The sequence below is a fragment of the Hylobates moloch genome, unplaced genomic scaffold, assembly GCF_009828535.3.
Source record: "Hylobates moloch isolate HMO894 unplaced genomic scaffold, HMol_V3 SCAFFOLD_4, whole genome shotgun sequence".
In the NCBI taxonomy this organism is placed as follows: Eukaryota; Metazoa; Chordata; class Mammalia; order Primates; family Hylobatidae; genus Hylobates; species Hylobates moloch.
The window spans coordinates 20,008,825-20,024,877 of NW_026652279.1; the positions used below are offsets into that span (position 1 = coordinate 20,008,825).

Sequence of the window (16,053 nt, forward strand, 5' to 3'; positions counted from 1 at the left end):
AGGTTCATCTCACTAGGGAGTGCCAAACAGTGGGTGCAGGACAGTCGGTGCAGTGCACCGTGCGCGAGCCGAAGCAGGGTGAGGCATTGCCTCACTCGGGAAGCACAAGGGGTCAGGGAGTTCCCTTTCCTAGTCAAAGAAAGGGGTAACAGAAGGCACCTGAGAAATCAGGTCACTCCCACCCTAATACTGTGCTTTTCCAACGGGCTTGGAAAACGGCACACCAGGAGATTGTGTCCCGCACCTGGCTCGGAGAGTCCTACGCCCACGGAGTCTCTCTGATTGCTAGCACAGCAATCTGAGATCAAACTGCAAGGCGGCAGCGAGGCTGGGGGAGGGGCGCCCACCATTGCCCAGGCTTGCTTAGGTAAATAAAGCAGCCAGGAAACTCCAACTGGGTGGAGCCCACCACAGCTCAAGGAGGCCTGCCTGCCACTGTAGGCTCCACCTCTGGGGGCAGGGCACAGACAAACAAAAAGACAGCAGGAACCTCTGCAGTCTTAAATGTCCCTGTCTGACAGCTTTGAAGAGAGTAGTGGTTCTCCCACCATACAGCTGGAGATCTCAGAACTGGCAGACTGCCTCCTAAAGTGGGTCCCTGACCCCCGAGCAGCCTAACTTGGAGGCACCCCCCAGTAGGGACAGACTGACACCTCATTCGGCCAGGTACTCCTCTGAGACAAAACTTCCAGAGGAACAATCAGACAGCTGAATTTGCGGTCCACAAAAATCCGCTGTTCTGCAGCCACCGCTGCTGACACCCAGCAAAACAGGGTCTGGAGTGGACCTCTAGCAAACTCCAACAGACCTGCAGCTGAGGGTCCTGTCTGGTAGAAGGAAAACTAACAAACAGAAAGGACACCCACACCAAAAACCCATCTGTACATCACCATCATCAAAGACCAAAAGTAGATAAAACCACAAAGATGGGGAAAAAACAGAGCAGAAAAACTGGAAATTCTAAAAAGCAGAGCTCCGCTCCTCCTCCAGAGGAACGCAGTTCCTCACCAGCAATGGAACAAAGCTGGATGGAGAATGACTTTGACGAGTTGAGAGAAGAAGGCTTCAGACGATCAAGCTACTCCGAGCTACAGGAGGAAATTCAAACCAATGGCAAAGAAGTTAAAAACTTTGAAAAAAAAATAGATGAATGTATAACTAAGATGACCAATGCAGAGAAGGTCTTAAAGGAGCTGATGGAGCTGAAAGCCAAGTTTCGAGAACTATGTGAAGATTGCAGAAGCCTTGGTAGCCGATGCGATCAACTGGAAGAAAGAGTATCAGTGATGGAAGATGAAATGAATGAAATGAAGGGAGAAGAGAAGTTTAGAGAAAAAAGAATAAAAAGAAATGAACAAAGCCTCCAAGAAATATGGGACTATGTGAAAAGACCAAACCTGCGTCTGACTGGTGTACCTGAAAGTGACGGGGAGAATGGAACCAAGTTGGAAAACACTCTGCAAGATATTATCCAGGAGAACTTCCCCAATCTAGCAAGGCAGGCCAACATTCAGATTCAGGAAATACAGAGAATGCCACAAAGATACTCCTCGAGAAGAGCAACTCCAAGACACATAATTGTCAGATTCACCAAAGTTGAAATGAAGGAAAAAATGTTAAGGGCGGCCAGAGAGAAAGGTCGGGTTACCCACAAAGGGAAGCCCATCAGACTAACAGCTGATCTCTCGGCAGAAACTCTACAAGCCAGAAGAGAGTGGGGGCCAATATTCAGCATTCTTAAAGAAAAGAATTTTCAACCCAGAATCTCATATCCAGGCAAACTAAGCTTCATAAGTGAAGGAGAAATAAAATACTTTACAGACAAGCAAATGCTGAGTGATTTTGTCACCACCAGGCCTGCCCTAAAAGAGCTCCTGAAGGAAGCACTAAACATGGAAAGGAACAACCGGTACCAGCCACTGCAAAAACATGCCAAATTGTAAAGACCATCGAGGCTAGGAAGAACCTGCATCAACTAACGAGCAAAATAACCAACTAACATCATAATGACAGGATCAAATTCACACATAACAATATTAACCTTAAATGTAAATGGGCTAAATGCTCCAATTAAAAGACACAGACTGGCAAACTGGATAAGGAGTCAAGACCCATCAGTGTGCTGTATTCAGGAAACCCATCTCACGTGCAGAGACACACATAGACTCAAAATAAAGGGATGGAGGAAGACCCACCAAGCAACTGGAAAACAAAAAAAGGCAGGGGTTGCAATCCTAGTCTCTGATAAAATAGACTTTAAACCACCAAAGATCAAAAGAGACAAAGAAGGCCATTACATAATGGTAAAGGGATCAATTCAACAAGAAGAACTAACTATCCTAAATATATATGCACCCAACACAGGAGCACCCAGATTCATAAAGCAAGTCCTGAGTGACCTACAAAGGGACTTAAACTCCCACACAATTATAATGGAAGATTTTAACACCCACTGTCAACATTAGACAGATCAATGAGACAGAAAGTTAACAAGGATATCCAGGAATTGAACTTAGCTCTGCACCAAGCAGACCTAATAGACATCTACAGAACTCTCCACCCCAAATCAACAGAATATACATTTTTTTCAGCACCACACCACACCTATTCCAAAACTGACCACATAGTTGGAAGTAAAACTCTCCTCAGCAAATGTAAAAGAACAGAAATTATAACAAACTGTCTCTCAGACCACAGTGCAATCAAACTAGAACTCAGGATCAAGAAACTCACTCAAAACCACTCAACTACATGGAAACTGAACAACCTGCTCCTGAATGACTACTGGGTACATAACGAAATGAAGGCAGAAATAAAGATGTTCTTTGAAACCAACGAGAACAAAGACACAACATACCAGAATCTCTGGGATACATTCAAAGCAGTGTGTAGAGGGAAATTTATAGCACTAAATGCCCACAAGAGAAAGCAGGAAAGATCCAAAATTGACACCCTAACATCACAATTAAAAGAACCAGAAAAGCAAGAGCAAACACATTCAAAAGCTAGCAGAAGGCAAGAAATAACTAAAATCAGAGCAGAACTGAAGGACATAGAGACACAAAAACCCTTCAAAAAATCAATGAATCCAGGAGCTGGTTTTTTGAAAAGATCAACAAAATTGATAGCCCACTAGCAAGACTAACAAAGAAGAAAAGACAGAAGAATCAAATAGATGCAATAAAAAATGATAAAGGGGATATCACCACCAATCCCGCAGAAATACAATCTACCATCAGAGAATACTACAAACACCTCTACGCAAATAAACTAGAAAATCTGGAAGAAATGGATAAATTCCTTGACAAATACACCCTCCCAAGACTAAACCAGGAAGTAGTTGAATCTCTGAATAGACCAATAACAGGCTCTGAAATTGTGGCAATAATCAATAGCTTACCAACCAAAAAGAGTCCAGGACCTGATGGATTCACAGCCGAATTCTACCAGAGGTACAAGGAGGAACTGGTACCATTCCTTCTGAAACCATTCCAATTGATAGAACAAGAGGGAATCCTCCCTAACACATTTTATGAGCGAGCATCATCCTGATACCAAAGCCTGGCAGAGGCACAACCAAAAAAGAGAATTTCAGACCAATATCCTTGATGAACATTGATGCAAAAATCCTCAATAAAATACTGGCAAACCGAATCCAGCAGCACATCAAAAAGCTTATACACCATGATCAAATGGGCTTCATCCCTGGGATGCAAGGCTGGTTCAACATACGCAAATCAATAAATGTAATCCAGCATATAAACAGAACCAAAGACAAAAACCACATGATTGTCTCCATAGATACAGAAAAGGCCTTTGACAAAATTCAACAACCCTTCATGCTAAAAACTCTCAATAAATTAGGTATTGATGGGACGTATCTCAAAATCATAAGAGCTATCTGTGACAAACCCACAGCCAATATCATACTGAATGGACAAAAACTGGAAGCATTCCCTTTGAAAACTGGCACAAGACAGAGATGCCCTCTCTCACCACTCCTATTCAACATAGTGCTGGAAGTTCTGGCCAGGGCAATCAGGCAGGAGAAGGAAATAAAGGGTATTCAATTAGGAAAAGAGGAAGTCAAATTGTCCCTGTTTGCAGATGATATGATTGTATATCTAGAAAACCCCATTGTCTCAGCCCAAAATCTCCTTAAGCTGATAAGCAACTTCTGCAAAGTCTCAGGATACAAAATCAATGTACAAAAATCACAAGCATTCTTGTACACCAATAACAGACAAACAGAGAGCCAAATCATGAGTGAACTCCCATACACAATTGCTTCAAAGAGAACAGAATACCTAGGACTGGAAACCATCATTCTCAGTAAACTATCACAAGCACAAAAAGCCCAACACCCCATGTTCTCACTCATAGGTGGGAATTGAACAATGAGAACTCATGGACACAGGAAGGGGAACATCACACTCCGGGGACTGTTGTGGGGTGGGGGGAGGGGGGAGGGACAGCATTAGGAGAAATACCTAATGCTAAATGATGAGTTAATGGGTGCAGCACACCAGCACGGCACATGGATACATATGTAACAAACCTGCACATTGTGCACATGTACCCTAAAACTTAAAGTATAATAATAATAAGCAAGAATTATTTTTAATCAACCTGTTGATTACATAAGAAATAATGTTCTAAAATGTCTTTAAAATATTTTTCTGGGAATAAGTGAAAACCTCCACCTATGTTCATGTAACTAATTTTTGACTTTTCAAATCTTTTATAAAAAAAAAAAATGCCATTCCTGATCCTACTTGTCGGCAAGAAAGATGAGAGATCTTGAAATGGCTCCTGTGCCCAAAAGTATTTGTCAGTTATCATAGAGCCCGAAGTGCCAATATTGAAGATGTATTTCTTATCCATACCGGCATGTAATACTCAGCAGTAAAAAGGAACAAAAACTCCAAAAGGTCACATACTGTATGATTACACACCACACACACACAGACTCTCTCACACACACATGTATCTAAAACATTCTCAGAATGACTAAACTATAGTAATGGGGAAGAGGTCAGTGGTTTCCAGGGGTTACAGAGGGGAGGTAGAAGGAGGCTGGATATGACTATGAAGGGGAAGCAGGGGGAAGATCGTTGTGACAATGGAATAGTTCCCTATCTCAATTTCCATGGTGCTTTTCCCCAGTCTACATGTGTGATATATACACCGTATACCAAGTATCAGTTTCTTTGTTTTGATATTTAACTGTATCTACATAAGATGTAACCATTGGGGGAGACTGGGTGAAGGATGCACAGGACCTTTCTGTATTATATTTGGTACTTTCTGTGGGTCTATAATTATTTCAAAATAAACATTTTCTGTTTTCAAACAATGATGTGTTTCTCTGACTCTAAGAAATTTTTCAGCAGAAAAAAGGTCCGTGATAATGGTGATTGGGGTAGTGCAGTAGTGGAAATAGCAGTGGAGAGGAGAAGTATGAAGTTCTTAACCTGGATCAAACATGGTGCTAAGTACTTTATGTTCAATACATGTATTATTTTATTTAATCCTTAAAACAATCTCATGATTGGAAAATTCTTTTGTTTTGTAATAACTTGCCCAAAGGAATAGGAGTTTATAAACCCAAGAGCTGCCCATGGAAGAAGCATTATTAGAGCCATCAGGAAACAGGGCATTCAGTGAGTTAGACCAAAACAATAGAAGGATGGATATTAGGAACACTAGAAGGGACACATCATGCTAACATCAAAATGGAAAAATCTTCTACTTCAGAGTTGTGTTGAGAGTCTCCTTGTGAATATCATTCATAATAAGAGAGCACTGATTTTTTTTTTTTAAAGACAGGGTCTCACTGTCACCCAAGCTGCAATGTAGTGATGTGATCCTAGCTCACTTCAGCCTTGAACTCCTGAGTTCAAGTGATTTCCTCGCCTCAGCTTTCCAAGAAGCAAGGGCTACAGGCATTCACCACTACACCTGGCTAATGTTTTATTTTTTATAGAGACTGAGTCTCACTGTGTCACTGAGGCTGGTCTTGAACTCCTGGTTTCGAGTGATCCTCCTGCCTTGGCCTCCCAAAGTGCTGGGATTACAGGCGTGAGCCACCATACCTGACCTCAGAGAGGGCTGATTTTTGAATCAGCCATTCTAAAATAGTGGACCTAGAAAGAGGAAATCTTCTACCAGTAGCCTTCTTTCTAGATAGCAATCCAACACGCCAGAAGAAATTTGGGGTCTCATAATCTGATACCAGTATTTTCTCCTCAGTAGTGAAAAGATTTGAATTAATGCATTCACTCTAAGCTTGTTTTTAGGGAATGATGAGGTAATAGTTAAAGAAAGTAGACAAAGGTTAAAGTAATAAGAAATGCTGAACTTCCCAAAAAAGCTGGCCCTAATATTCTCCATCAACTGGCAGTGTTCCCAGTGATGCATCTGTCACAGACTGTGATAGAATTGGCATATATAATAATCCTTTCTTCTTCAATAATATAGTAAGACATCACATCCATATATTTCCCAAATAGGACTGCCACTGCATATCTAGTTAAGGAGTTATCATTCTACTGTTTCTGTTGAGAAATGACACTAAAGCAAAAAACTTTTAAGTTTTTGAGGGGTTCTATTGGCCACTTAAAATACGCTTGATATATGACCAAAATTCATTTAATTAACTAAAAACAAATAGTTGTGAATTACATAGAGGGCTTCTCTCAGCCACATGCTTCTCATAGATAATGTAATAAAGATCATTGATAAGTAATAAGAAGTTGCATTTCTCACCTGGAAGAGGTCCCATAATACAGTTCATTCTAACACTGAGGGAGTGGTGCCCTCTAGCAGTGCATGTGAGAAATATTATCATTTAAGTATATTAAATATAGCAAATAAGGATCTCCCAGTATCTTAGCTACTCTCAGACATAAGGGGTAATTTGACAGTTGGTTTTGCCTTTTCTGAGCTACTAGAAACCTACTGAAGTTTTACTTCCATGTGCACTAATTTTTTAAGTGCCAGCAAAGGTTAGATTCTAAAAGTACCCTTCTGGGGATTTACCAATAACTTTTAAAACCTCATTATCTGTGAATGTCACATAGAACAGGTCCCTTTCACTTTTCCTTCAAACATCTCCTAGGTCAGTGTTTGGGGATGAGAATAAAGGGTACAAATAGGAAAAAGTATCGTCCTACAAGCTGAACAGCATCTCAGGTGCAAAAGATGGTCACAAAATGGGAGAATGTTAAGAAATCCATTAATGGCTCAAGTATTCAAAAACTGATGGAGTTCTGACAGTTTTCCCTTAAAAGCACCACAGTTTATGGTTACAACTGATAGATTTGCAGGGTTAGATAACTTAAGAAGCTAATTAAGTAAATCGAGTAAACAAAAGAACTTGAATTTTTATTTATTTATTTATTTTTTTTTTTTGAGACAGAGTCTAGCTCTGTCCCCCAGGCTGGAGTCCAGTGGCATGATCTTGGCTCACTGCAACCTCCGCCTCCCAGGTTCAAACGCTTCTCATGCCTCAGCCTCCCCAGTAGCTGGGATTACAGACGTGCAACACCACGCCTGGCTAATTTTGTATTTTTAGTAGAGACGGGATTTCGCCATGTTGTCCAGGCTGGTCTCGAACTCCTGGCCTCATGTGATCTGCCCACCTCGGCCTCTCAAAGTGCTGAGATTACAGATATGAGCCATCACACCTGGCCTTGAATTTTTAATTCCATTTTAATTAGTGAAAGATGTTCCAGCCAGTCTTATCTCGATAAGATATCCAAAAGATTATATGCACACAAATGGTACATTACAAATGCTTCTGAAACTGAAAGGTGTGTTTTCTGGTTTCTGTGTGTCTGATATGCTATTTCAAATCCTGTAAAAGCAAAATATAGTTTTTTGACAAATATGCCCATGTGTTGTGCTGTTTGATTTATGTAAACTCGTTTCAAATGCAACTGCAGAATTCCTCCTGAATGGATGAAAAATGTCTGCCTAAAGTGATAAAAATATATGTGTAGAAAGATACAGTTTTAAGAAGGGATTTTTATATAATACAGATTTGTAACTCTATTTCAGAAAATATCATTTAAAAAAAACTTCAAGAATACCTGACTTTTTTTTTTTTACTTTTTTATGTCAGTTCAGGGGTTTGCATTGAGTCGGCTCTGCTGAAACACTTTTCTGTGACTTAGCTTATGTGGGATTGGTAAGTAGGGGAATGATGTCAGTATAACATAGACCCTGGATTTGTTCAGGTATTTTACTAAGTAGCAGCAACCAAACACAAAGCCCAAGAACACAGATTAACACAGCTAGCCAAGGGAAAATACCTACTGCACATGATTCCCATTCATGCCACATTCTTCCTGTTGGTGCAGTTTGGCCACATACTCTAACATGGCAGTGCTTATTGTGTAATTCTCAATCTTTCTGCAATTTGCACTTATTTCATAGCTTAGCAATCGCAACTCTTCCTTCTTTCTTCCATCAAGCTACCTTCTCATGCATGTGCATACACACATACACACACTGTATTTTTTGTAGTAGTTATTATGAATTTAACTTATCTTTTAAATCATGTTTATATTTAATTATGTTTGATAATTACTAGAATGATTATTGTTTTTATAGTGTTCTCGTTACATAAATATTGAGTAGGTATGTCCTGACCCTATCTTTTTCATAAACCCTACAATTTTTATTACATGATTTTGCAGACCATAGAAGAAATGCTTTTATCTCATTAAAGCAAAAACATCTGTACATCTGTACTTGCACTCTACTTATTAATTGTACTTATTATCATTGAATTACTCCCAGAATTATAGACTTCCCTCATAAATCTGAGGTAAACAGATTGAGATATCAATTGCCTACTAGATTCATTTTTAAAATTTTACTTTCGCATGAGAATACCAGCCCCAGGTGTACATTGCATGGCCCCATAAAAAAGTAACCTTTCCATCTTTGTTTCTAGGCAGTTACCGAAAGTCTTTCCATAACAAAAGAATGTAATCAAGATTTGTCTTGCTTCCACTAAAGCTTACTTTCATTTTTAAACATCATTAGCCTATGATTTAGGAACTTTTAAGAAATTGGCTCCCATTACCCCCCCAAGCCCCTGCATTCACATAACACACACCCCCAGTTCTCCTTTAAGTAATTTGTGATTTATATTTCAATTTTACATTCAACATGGTCTTAAATATTAAATTCCACCAGGCCAAACTGAATGAGTCAGGGTTTTAAAATATGATAAAATTAAGATTCCGAGAAATGAATCCTTCCATTCCAAAATCTCTTCTTGCACATTAATTCAATTAACTCAGAAGAAAATAGATATTTTCCAGGAAAAATGTCTTTTATTTTACTTTTGTGAGAATACAAATATGTATCTTTTGTTTTAGGAAAGAAATAATTCTCTGATAGTGTTTCCATATAACTATGCTACTGGTGTCAGCATGAGTGAATTTTTTAGAACACTAGTGGTAGCATATAATAGAGCTATCTCAATACCTACACTCCAAGAACAAGTCACAGCTTCTCCTAAATGAGCCAAGCATTGCATTAGGCACTTGCAGTGAAAAGCTAAACAAAACCCTGTGTTTAAGAAGCTTACGGAGGGTGACAATACAGACAGTTCAGCATGTTCTCTAATAAAGATATATATGAAGAGTGCTATGGCACAAAGCAGAGGTGGTGACCATATCAGAGAGTGAATGCTTTAACCTACACAATTAAAAAAAAAATTCTTATGGAGTTCCTAATTTTGTTTCTTTCTCTTTCAATTTTCTGAAATTTTAAAATGTTTGTTCACTTGAACATACAATAAATTTTCTTTAAAAGAGTCCCTCAACAGGGAGATGAGAATATTCTGTGTCTTGATCTTCATGGTGGTGTATACCAAATTCACCAAACTGTACACACACAAATGTACATTTTACCAAATACAAATTATACCTCAAAGTTTAATAAATCCATCAAAATATAACAGTGCTACATACTTCTAAAAAATTAGCTTCCTCCCTTTGATGACCAAGGTAGCAGTAAGTGTATTAGAGAAAGAAAAAGATGCCGGGTGTGGTGGCTCATGCCTGTAATCCCAGCACTTTGGGAAGCCGAGGCGGGCGGATCATGAGGTCAAGAGATGGAGACCATCCTGGCCAACATGGTGAAACCCCATCACTACTAAAATACAAAAATTACCTGGGCGTGGTCATGTGTGCCTGTAGTCCCAGCTAGTCGGGAGGCTGAGGCAGGAGAATCACTTGAACCTGGGAGGCGGAGGTTGTAGTGAGCCGAGATTGTGCCACTGCACTGGCAACAGAACAAGCCTCTGTCTCAAAAAAGAAAGAAAAAGAAAGAAAGAAAGAAAGAAAGAAAGAAAGAAAGAAAGAAAGAAAGAAAGAAAGAAAGAAAGAAAGAAAGAAAGAAAGAAAGAAAGAAAGAAAGAAAGAAAGAAAGAAAAAGACTAAGGAATTATCTCATGGAAGACTGTCTTGCATAATAATTATTTTTTGTACTGTCTTTCAGCTGTAGGTCCAGATTTTTCAAGAACACTCTTGAAAAGAGTAACTCTTGTCAAAGTGGGAGGTGAAGTTGTCATTGAGTGTAAGCCAAAAGCATCTCCAAAACCCGTTTACACCTGGAAGAAAGGAAGGGACATATTAAAAGAAAATGAAAGGTACTGTCTTGAATTATTTTCAATATTTGGTTAACCTGTAAAAATTTGTTGGTCTGTTATTAATAGTTCTAAGGGGAAGGTGGGGTGACTATCTGCTGTTCCTGGACTAAGTGTTAAAAAAAGAACAGAAGCTTTGGAAGGATGAGTGGTAAGTTATTGATCTTTATAGTTCTTCTGGATTTGGGAATTCTACAAAGCGCTCCCTGCAGAGATGGGTCACATGATCCCCGCTGAAGACTGCCAGAGCTGCCTGAAGATGAACAGTTAGAAATATCCTCCTTAATTTTAGCCTGAAATTTTTGTAGATTTCCCCACCTTTCCCCATCCTAAGTTCTTTGGTATATGTAAATAAGCCCATGTCTTATTTGCTATGACAACCCTTCAATTATTTGGCAGTGGCTGTTATGTCTCCTGTTAGTTTCTCCTTTTTTGAGGCCGTCTCAAAACTCATTCAAAACTCATTCTTTTCAAAACTCATTCTTCAAACAGCAGATTATTATGCTTTTTATTTCAACTACATCTTTTTGAGACAACAGGTTTTTTTCTTTCTAATATCTGAACTCTTCATCTATATATTTCTTATACATGAATTACATTTAGAATGCCTGTAGTGTATACAATGCAAATATTTAGGAGTTATTTGAGGTTTTACATTAGCTTGCATGAAATGGCAGGTGTCTCTAAGACCTTTTCTTGGCCGTCACCCCTATAAAATATCCCCTACCTTTTTCTATGATCTACTTAATCTGTTGCAAAATGGTAATTTTGCGTCAATCTGTTTGTCACCTATAAGACAGGATTTGCCAGCTGTATATATAATGATTTTAATGCTAAAGGTCAGGTACTCAAGGATGCAAGAAGGAAGCCTATAAAAATGTGTATGTATCTACCCTTTACACCTGTACACCTTTGGATTTGCATATACATATTAGATCTGATGATGACAGTGTTGTGCATTTTAATGGTTTTTGTAAACAAACCTGATATGGTTTATAAACGGTGTATTCATACTTTTTTTTAACACTTGCTATGGACTAGGGAGTAACAAATGTATTAAATTCGTAGCATACATCCCTTTGTGATTTCTGGTGTATCAAGAAAGCAGTGTAGTTCATTGAATGTTGACATGGCGTTCAAATTTGTAGACAAACCTGAAAATCAATAGCGTAATTGCTTATTTTGCAGTCTTCAACTTGAGATTCATTTTCTATTTTATTTACTTCAGTGTTTCTTAAAATGTGGCACATGAGATTACTTTTAATAGTCATGTACTTTTAATATTCATGTACTTTTAATATAGTTGAAATATAACTAGTATGTACCACAGGTATTTCTCAGAATAAGGCTACATTTTAAAAATTTTAATTTTAAAATGACACTAAGAAAATAATAATACGGGTATTAGACATGTCAAAAATCATGAATTAATAAAGTTATAATAACACTGTAGGTCAATCAGGAGAAGTTAAGCTGTGCTACTGTAACAAGCAACCCCGAGTTCTGGCTTATAACAACAAAAGGCAATTTCTCTTTTGCACCTAGTATACATCAGGGGTTTGATAGTGGCTCTGCTCCTCTGTAAGGCCAGCCTGGTGGACCAAGATGCTCTGGAGCATTGCCATTGCAGAAGGGAAAGAGCCAAACATGCATGGGTTCTTAAAGCCTCTACTTAGAAGTGCAACACTGCACTTTCACTCACATTTCATTGGCCAAAACAAGTTACATGTTCCTGCAACCCAGCAGGGAAATATAATCTTACTATGTGCCTGGAAGAAAAGAGACAACCTAATATTTTGAACAGTGTTAATGACTGCTTACAACTGCTACAGCTCAACCATTGTTACAAGCTAATTAAATTACCTTTGGGGAAATAGTATGCCAGTATCAAGAATTCTATATGATATGCGAATTTAATTGATTGTTTCCACCACTTGACTTACCACAAAGCTTGTCTTCATCCAGATTTCATTCTGTCTATTCCTGACTTGACTAATAAGGTCCAAATATGCTTCAACATTTATTTTGCACTAAAATATATATTTAAATTGAGGAAACTCCCCATCATTACCTAATTCCTGCTATTTATCGCCTCCACCTTCTCTGTCAGCAGGCTAGTCCCAAACTATCAATATTAGCACTTATTCTCCACATGAGTGCTGTGTTCTCACAGTTCTGATCCTCCTTCCCACCTCACTCAGAATGTATTAACCAGATATGATGATTTTGTTAATGTAAATGCATTAAAAAACTGGCCAGGTGTAGTATATAGGGGAATGCTGGGGACTTCAGAGTGTGCCCCATCCAAGGGAGACACCTGCCACTCAGCCATATGGAGACACAGGTCAGGTGCCTCCTCATCTTCTTGTTCTTCAAGAGAAACTAGAAATCTTAGACTTTTGTTTGAGCTTCCAGTTTTTAAATGTCAGCAACTAATTTTTATTTTGATGGATATACAATATAAACTGTGTGCTTATAGACCAGGTTTACTTCACGAGCCATTGGTTTTTAACTTCTGAGAAGATCAAGTGGAACATTTCATAGTTTCTGAAATGGGTGAGCAATAAGAAAGACTTTACGATTATTTTCTCATTGCCAGAGAAGAGATTCTGCCATTCTTCTCATTTCTTTCTGATAGAGAAGAGGGAAAATTAAGTGGATGAGTGAGAAAAAGCAATTATAGATGAAACTGATGAATAAAAAATTTTAGAACCCCTATTTTGGGAAAGGATTGGCCTAGTAGACCAACATGAAGTGCAAAATTCTTTGACTATACAGTTTTGAGTAATAATTTCTAGTGTACTGCCTCGTTAGCCTTAATTCTCTTTTGAGATGTAGAATCTTAGGAATCAAAAGGCAAGTCTTTAACCTTTGATTAAAAATATTATTAATCCCTTAAGTAAAAAATACTGGCATAACACAGTGAAACAACACTTTATGATCAAGCACCCTTTCATTAATGTTCTGCCTAGATTCTGTGTTTTGAAAGACTTTGCTAAACTCTTACTTATTGACATTTAATTTCAATTTTAATTAATCAACTGCCTACAAATGAGTTTACAGTAGCGGTACTAGAAGCAACATTTTAAAAATTAAAAAGGTTTTGTCTCATCTAACCATATGGTGATATTGTAGTTAGCTAAGTGGATATAGATTCAGAAACACTGGTTTAACATTAACATGTTCGTTATCTTAAAAATATGTTTAAAATATGTTCTTGTTTTGGCTTCCCATTCTTTTGGAAATATACAGCCTATTCACACCAGGCTTATCTATGTTAATCCAAGCATCTAAATGAAAGATTGAAAATTCAAGTAATTTTATAGCATTCTTCCTGGGTAGGCAGAATATCCATAAACATAAAACATTTCTTATTGCCTTGTATATGTCTCCAGCAATCAGTGTAGGCAATATGAGGCATTTAAAACAAGGAAGACCTGTCACATAGCTCAAGAGCTTTAGTCCTCAGGAGAGGTCTCTAGTCACCATGAACGCAGTTGGAATCATTTGGATGAATTGAGGAATTAAGCCTGCTAACTGAATAAGGTTGATTATTTTATTTACTTTTAGTTTTTAGGCAGAAGGTACTTTGAGGCAGGTAAGACTCAGGTAAGACTGAAGTTGACCTATTAAAAACAAAAACATTAAAATACAGAAATAGCAGAATCATTAATAAAAATCTGAGAATCCTAGAATTATAAGGAGGTATACAACCATTGTATCAACCAGGTTGGATGCTTTTGGTTGCAATAAGAGAAACCCAATTCAAAACTGGTTTAAGGACAAAAGAGAATTCATTGGCTCATGTGTTTGAGAAGATCCAGGATGGATTGCAACTGCAGGTATGACAGGGCTCAAGTGCTCACACAGTATCATCAGGACTCTGTCTCGCTCTCTTCCTGTCTCACCTGCACCTTTGGCTGTGTTGGCTTCTTTTCCAACAGGCTCTCCTCTCCTGCTAGTAGGATGACTACTGGAGCCACGTATTCACCCTCTTTTCCAATGTATCGCAGTGTCCGCTGATCAGGCAGACATGAGTCATGTGCTTGTCCTAAGAGGCACATGGGGAAGCCTACCTCAAACCACATGGACTGAGAATGGGACAGGGGTTTTCCCAAATAAATCAAGCTGCTATCACCAGAAGAAGAGGGAATGGATGCTGCGCAGAGGCTGATGCCAAATTCCCACCATAATCACAGAGCCCATCTTCCATGCCAGGGCAGGGATCCCCACAATGACTGGGCCCACATCCTTCCCTGGTTGCTAATAATGATGGAGACCTAACTAATTGTTAGATTACGTCATTGCAACTTCCACTCATTTTTGGTTTCACTTTATGGAATTTTACTGACAAATCAAATTGTTCTCCACCACCCCTCCCTTCCCTTTCTATACTGGGAGGCTACCCTATGTTCTCTTTCAATTCTTTTCTAAGCCCAGATGTCCCCCTTGTATCTGATTTTCTTCAGACAGCGTTGTTTGGCATCCTCTCACTGTTTTGGTCATTTCCAAGCAGTTTTTTGTTTTGTTTTGTTTTGTTTTCGTGACGGAGTCTCGCTCTGTCGCCCAGGCTGGAGTGCAGTGGCGCAATCTCGGCTCACTGCAAGCTCCGCCTCCCGGGTTCACGCCATTCTCCTGCCTCAGCCTCTCTGAGTAGCTGGGACTACAGGTGCCCGCCACCACGCCCGGCGAATTTTTTGTATTTTTAGTAGAGACGGGGTTTCACCGTGGTCTCGATCTCCTGACCTCGTGATCCGCCCGCCTCAGCCTCCCAAAGTGCTAGGATTACAAGCGTGAGCCACTGTGCCCGGCCTCCAAACAGTTTTAATAAGGGAAAAGGAGCTTTATTTATCTCCACAGAAAAGGATGATGATTATTATTGTTATACTACAGAGAAAAAAATGATCTTCAGTGAGTTTGGGTTAGTAAAGCAAGCAAGTGAATGATATAACATAGAAAGACCACTCCCTGCCACTGTTTATTTTTAAAAATTAATGTGGTGCTTAGACAAGAAAGTTTAGTTGTCTGGAAAAATCACTGAGACAAAATATTTTATTTTTCACCGAAGCCAAATAAATGAATAAACGGTTACTCTCGTTAATGTTGCATAAATAAAGCCTTCTTATTCCTATGCTTAAGGATTTCCCCCCACCCTTTTAAATATTAGACTAATACATTATGTCAAGCAAATGGATAATAAGCAGGTATAGGTATGCCACTGAATTTTTCCAAAAAGAATCTCACACCTGCAGCCTGCATGTCGCAGGCTTTGGTTTAGAACAGCAGCATGACTCTGTTTTGTGAATCTAGCCAATTCCAGTTTCATTCCATGGATGCAGCACTCACTGGGTATTTACCTTTGCTTGGCACTAGAGAGAGTGAGAGAA

At 38.9% G+C, this 16,053-nt stretch overlaps 1 protein-coding gene across 5 annotated transcripts in view; it reads left to right on the forward strand.

The window, feature by feature from the left end:
- The window catches only part of CNTN4 (contactin 4), a 991,759-nt gene that overhangs the window by 841,068 nt on the left and 134,638 nt on the right, over positions 1 to 16,053 (forward strand). For all 5 annotated transcript variants that reach the window (XM_032149528.2, XM_058437175.1, XM_032149525.2 and 2 more), the window contains one exon: positions 10,519 to 10,669. In XM_032149528.2, coding sequence (XP_032005419.1) covers positions 10,519 to 10,669 — 151 coding nt within the window. The remainder of the gene's footprint in view (positions 1 to 10,518; positions 10,670 to 16,053) is intronic.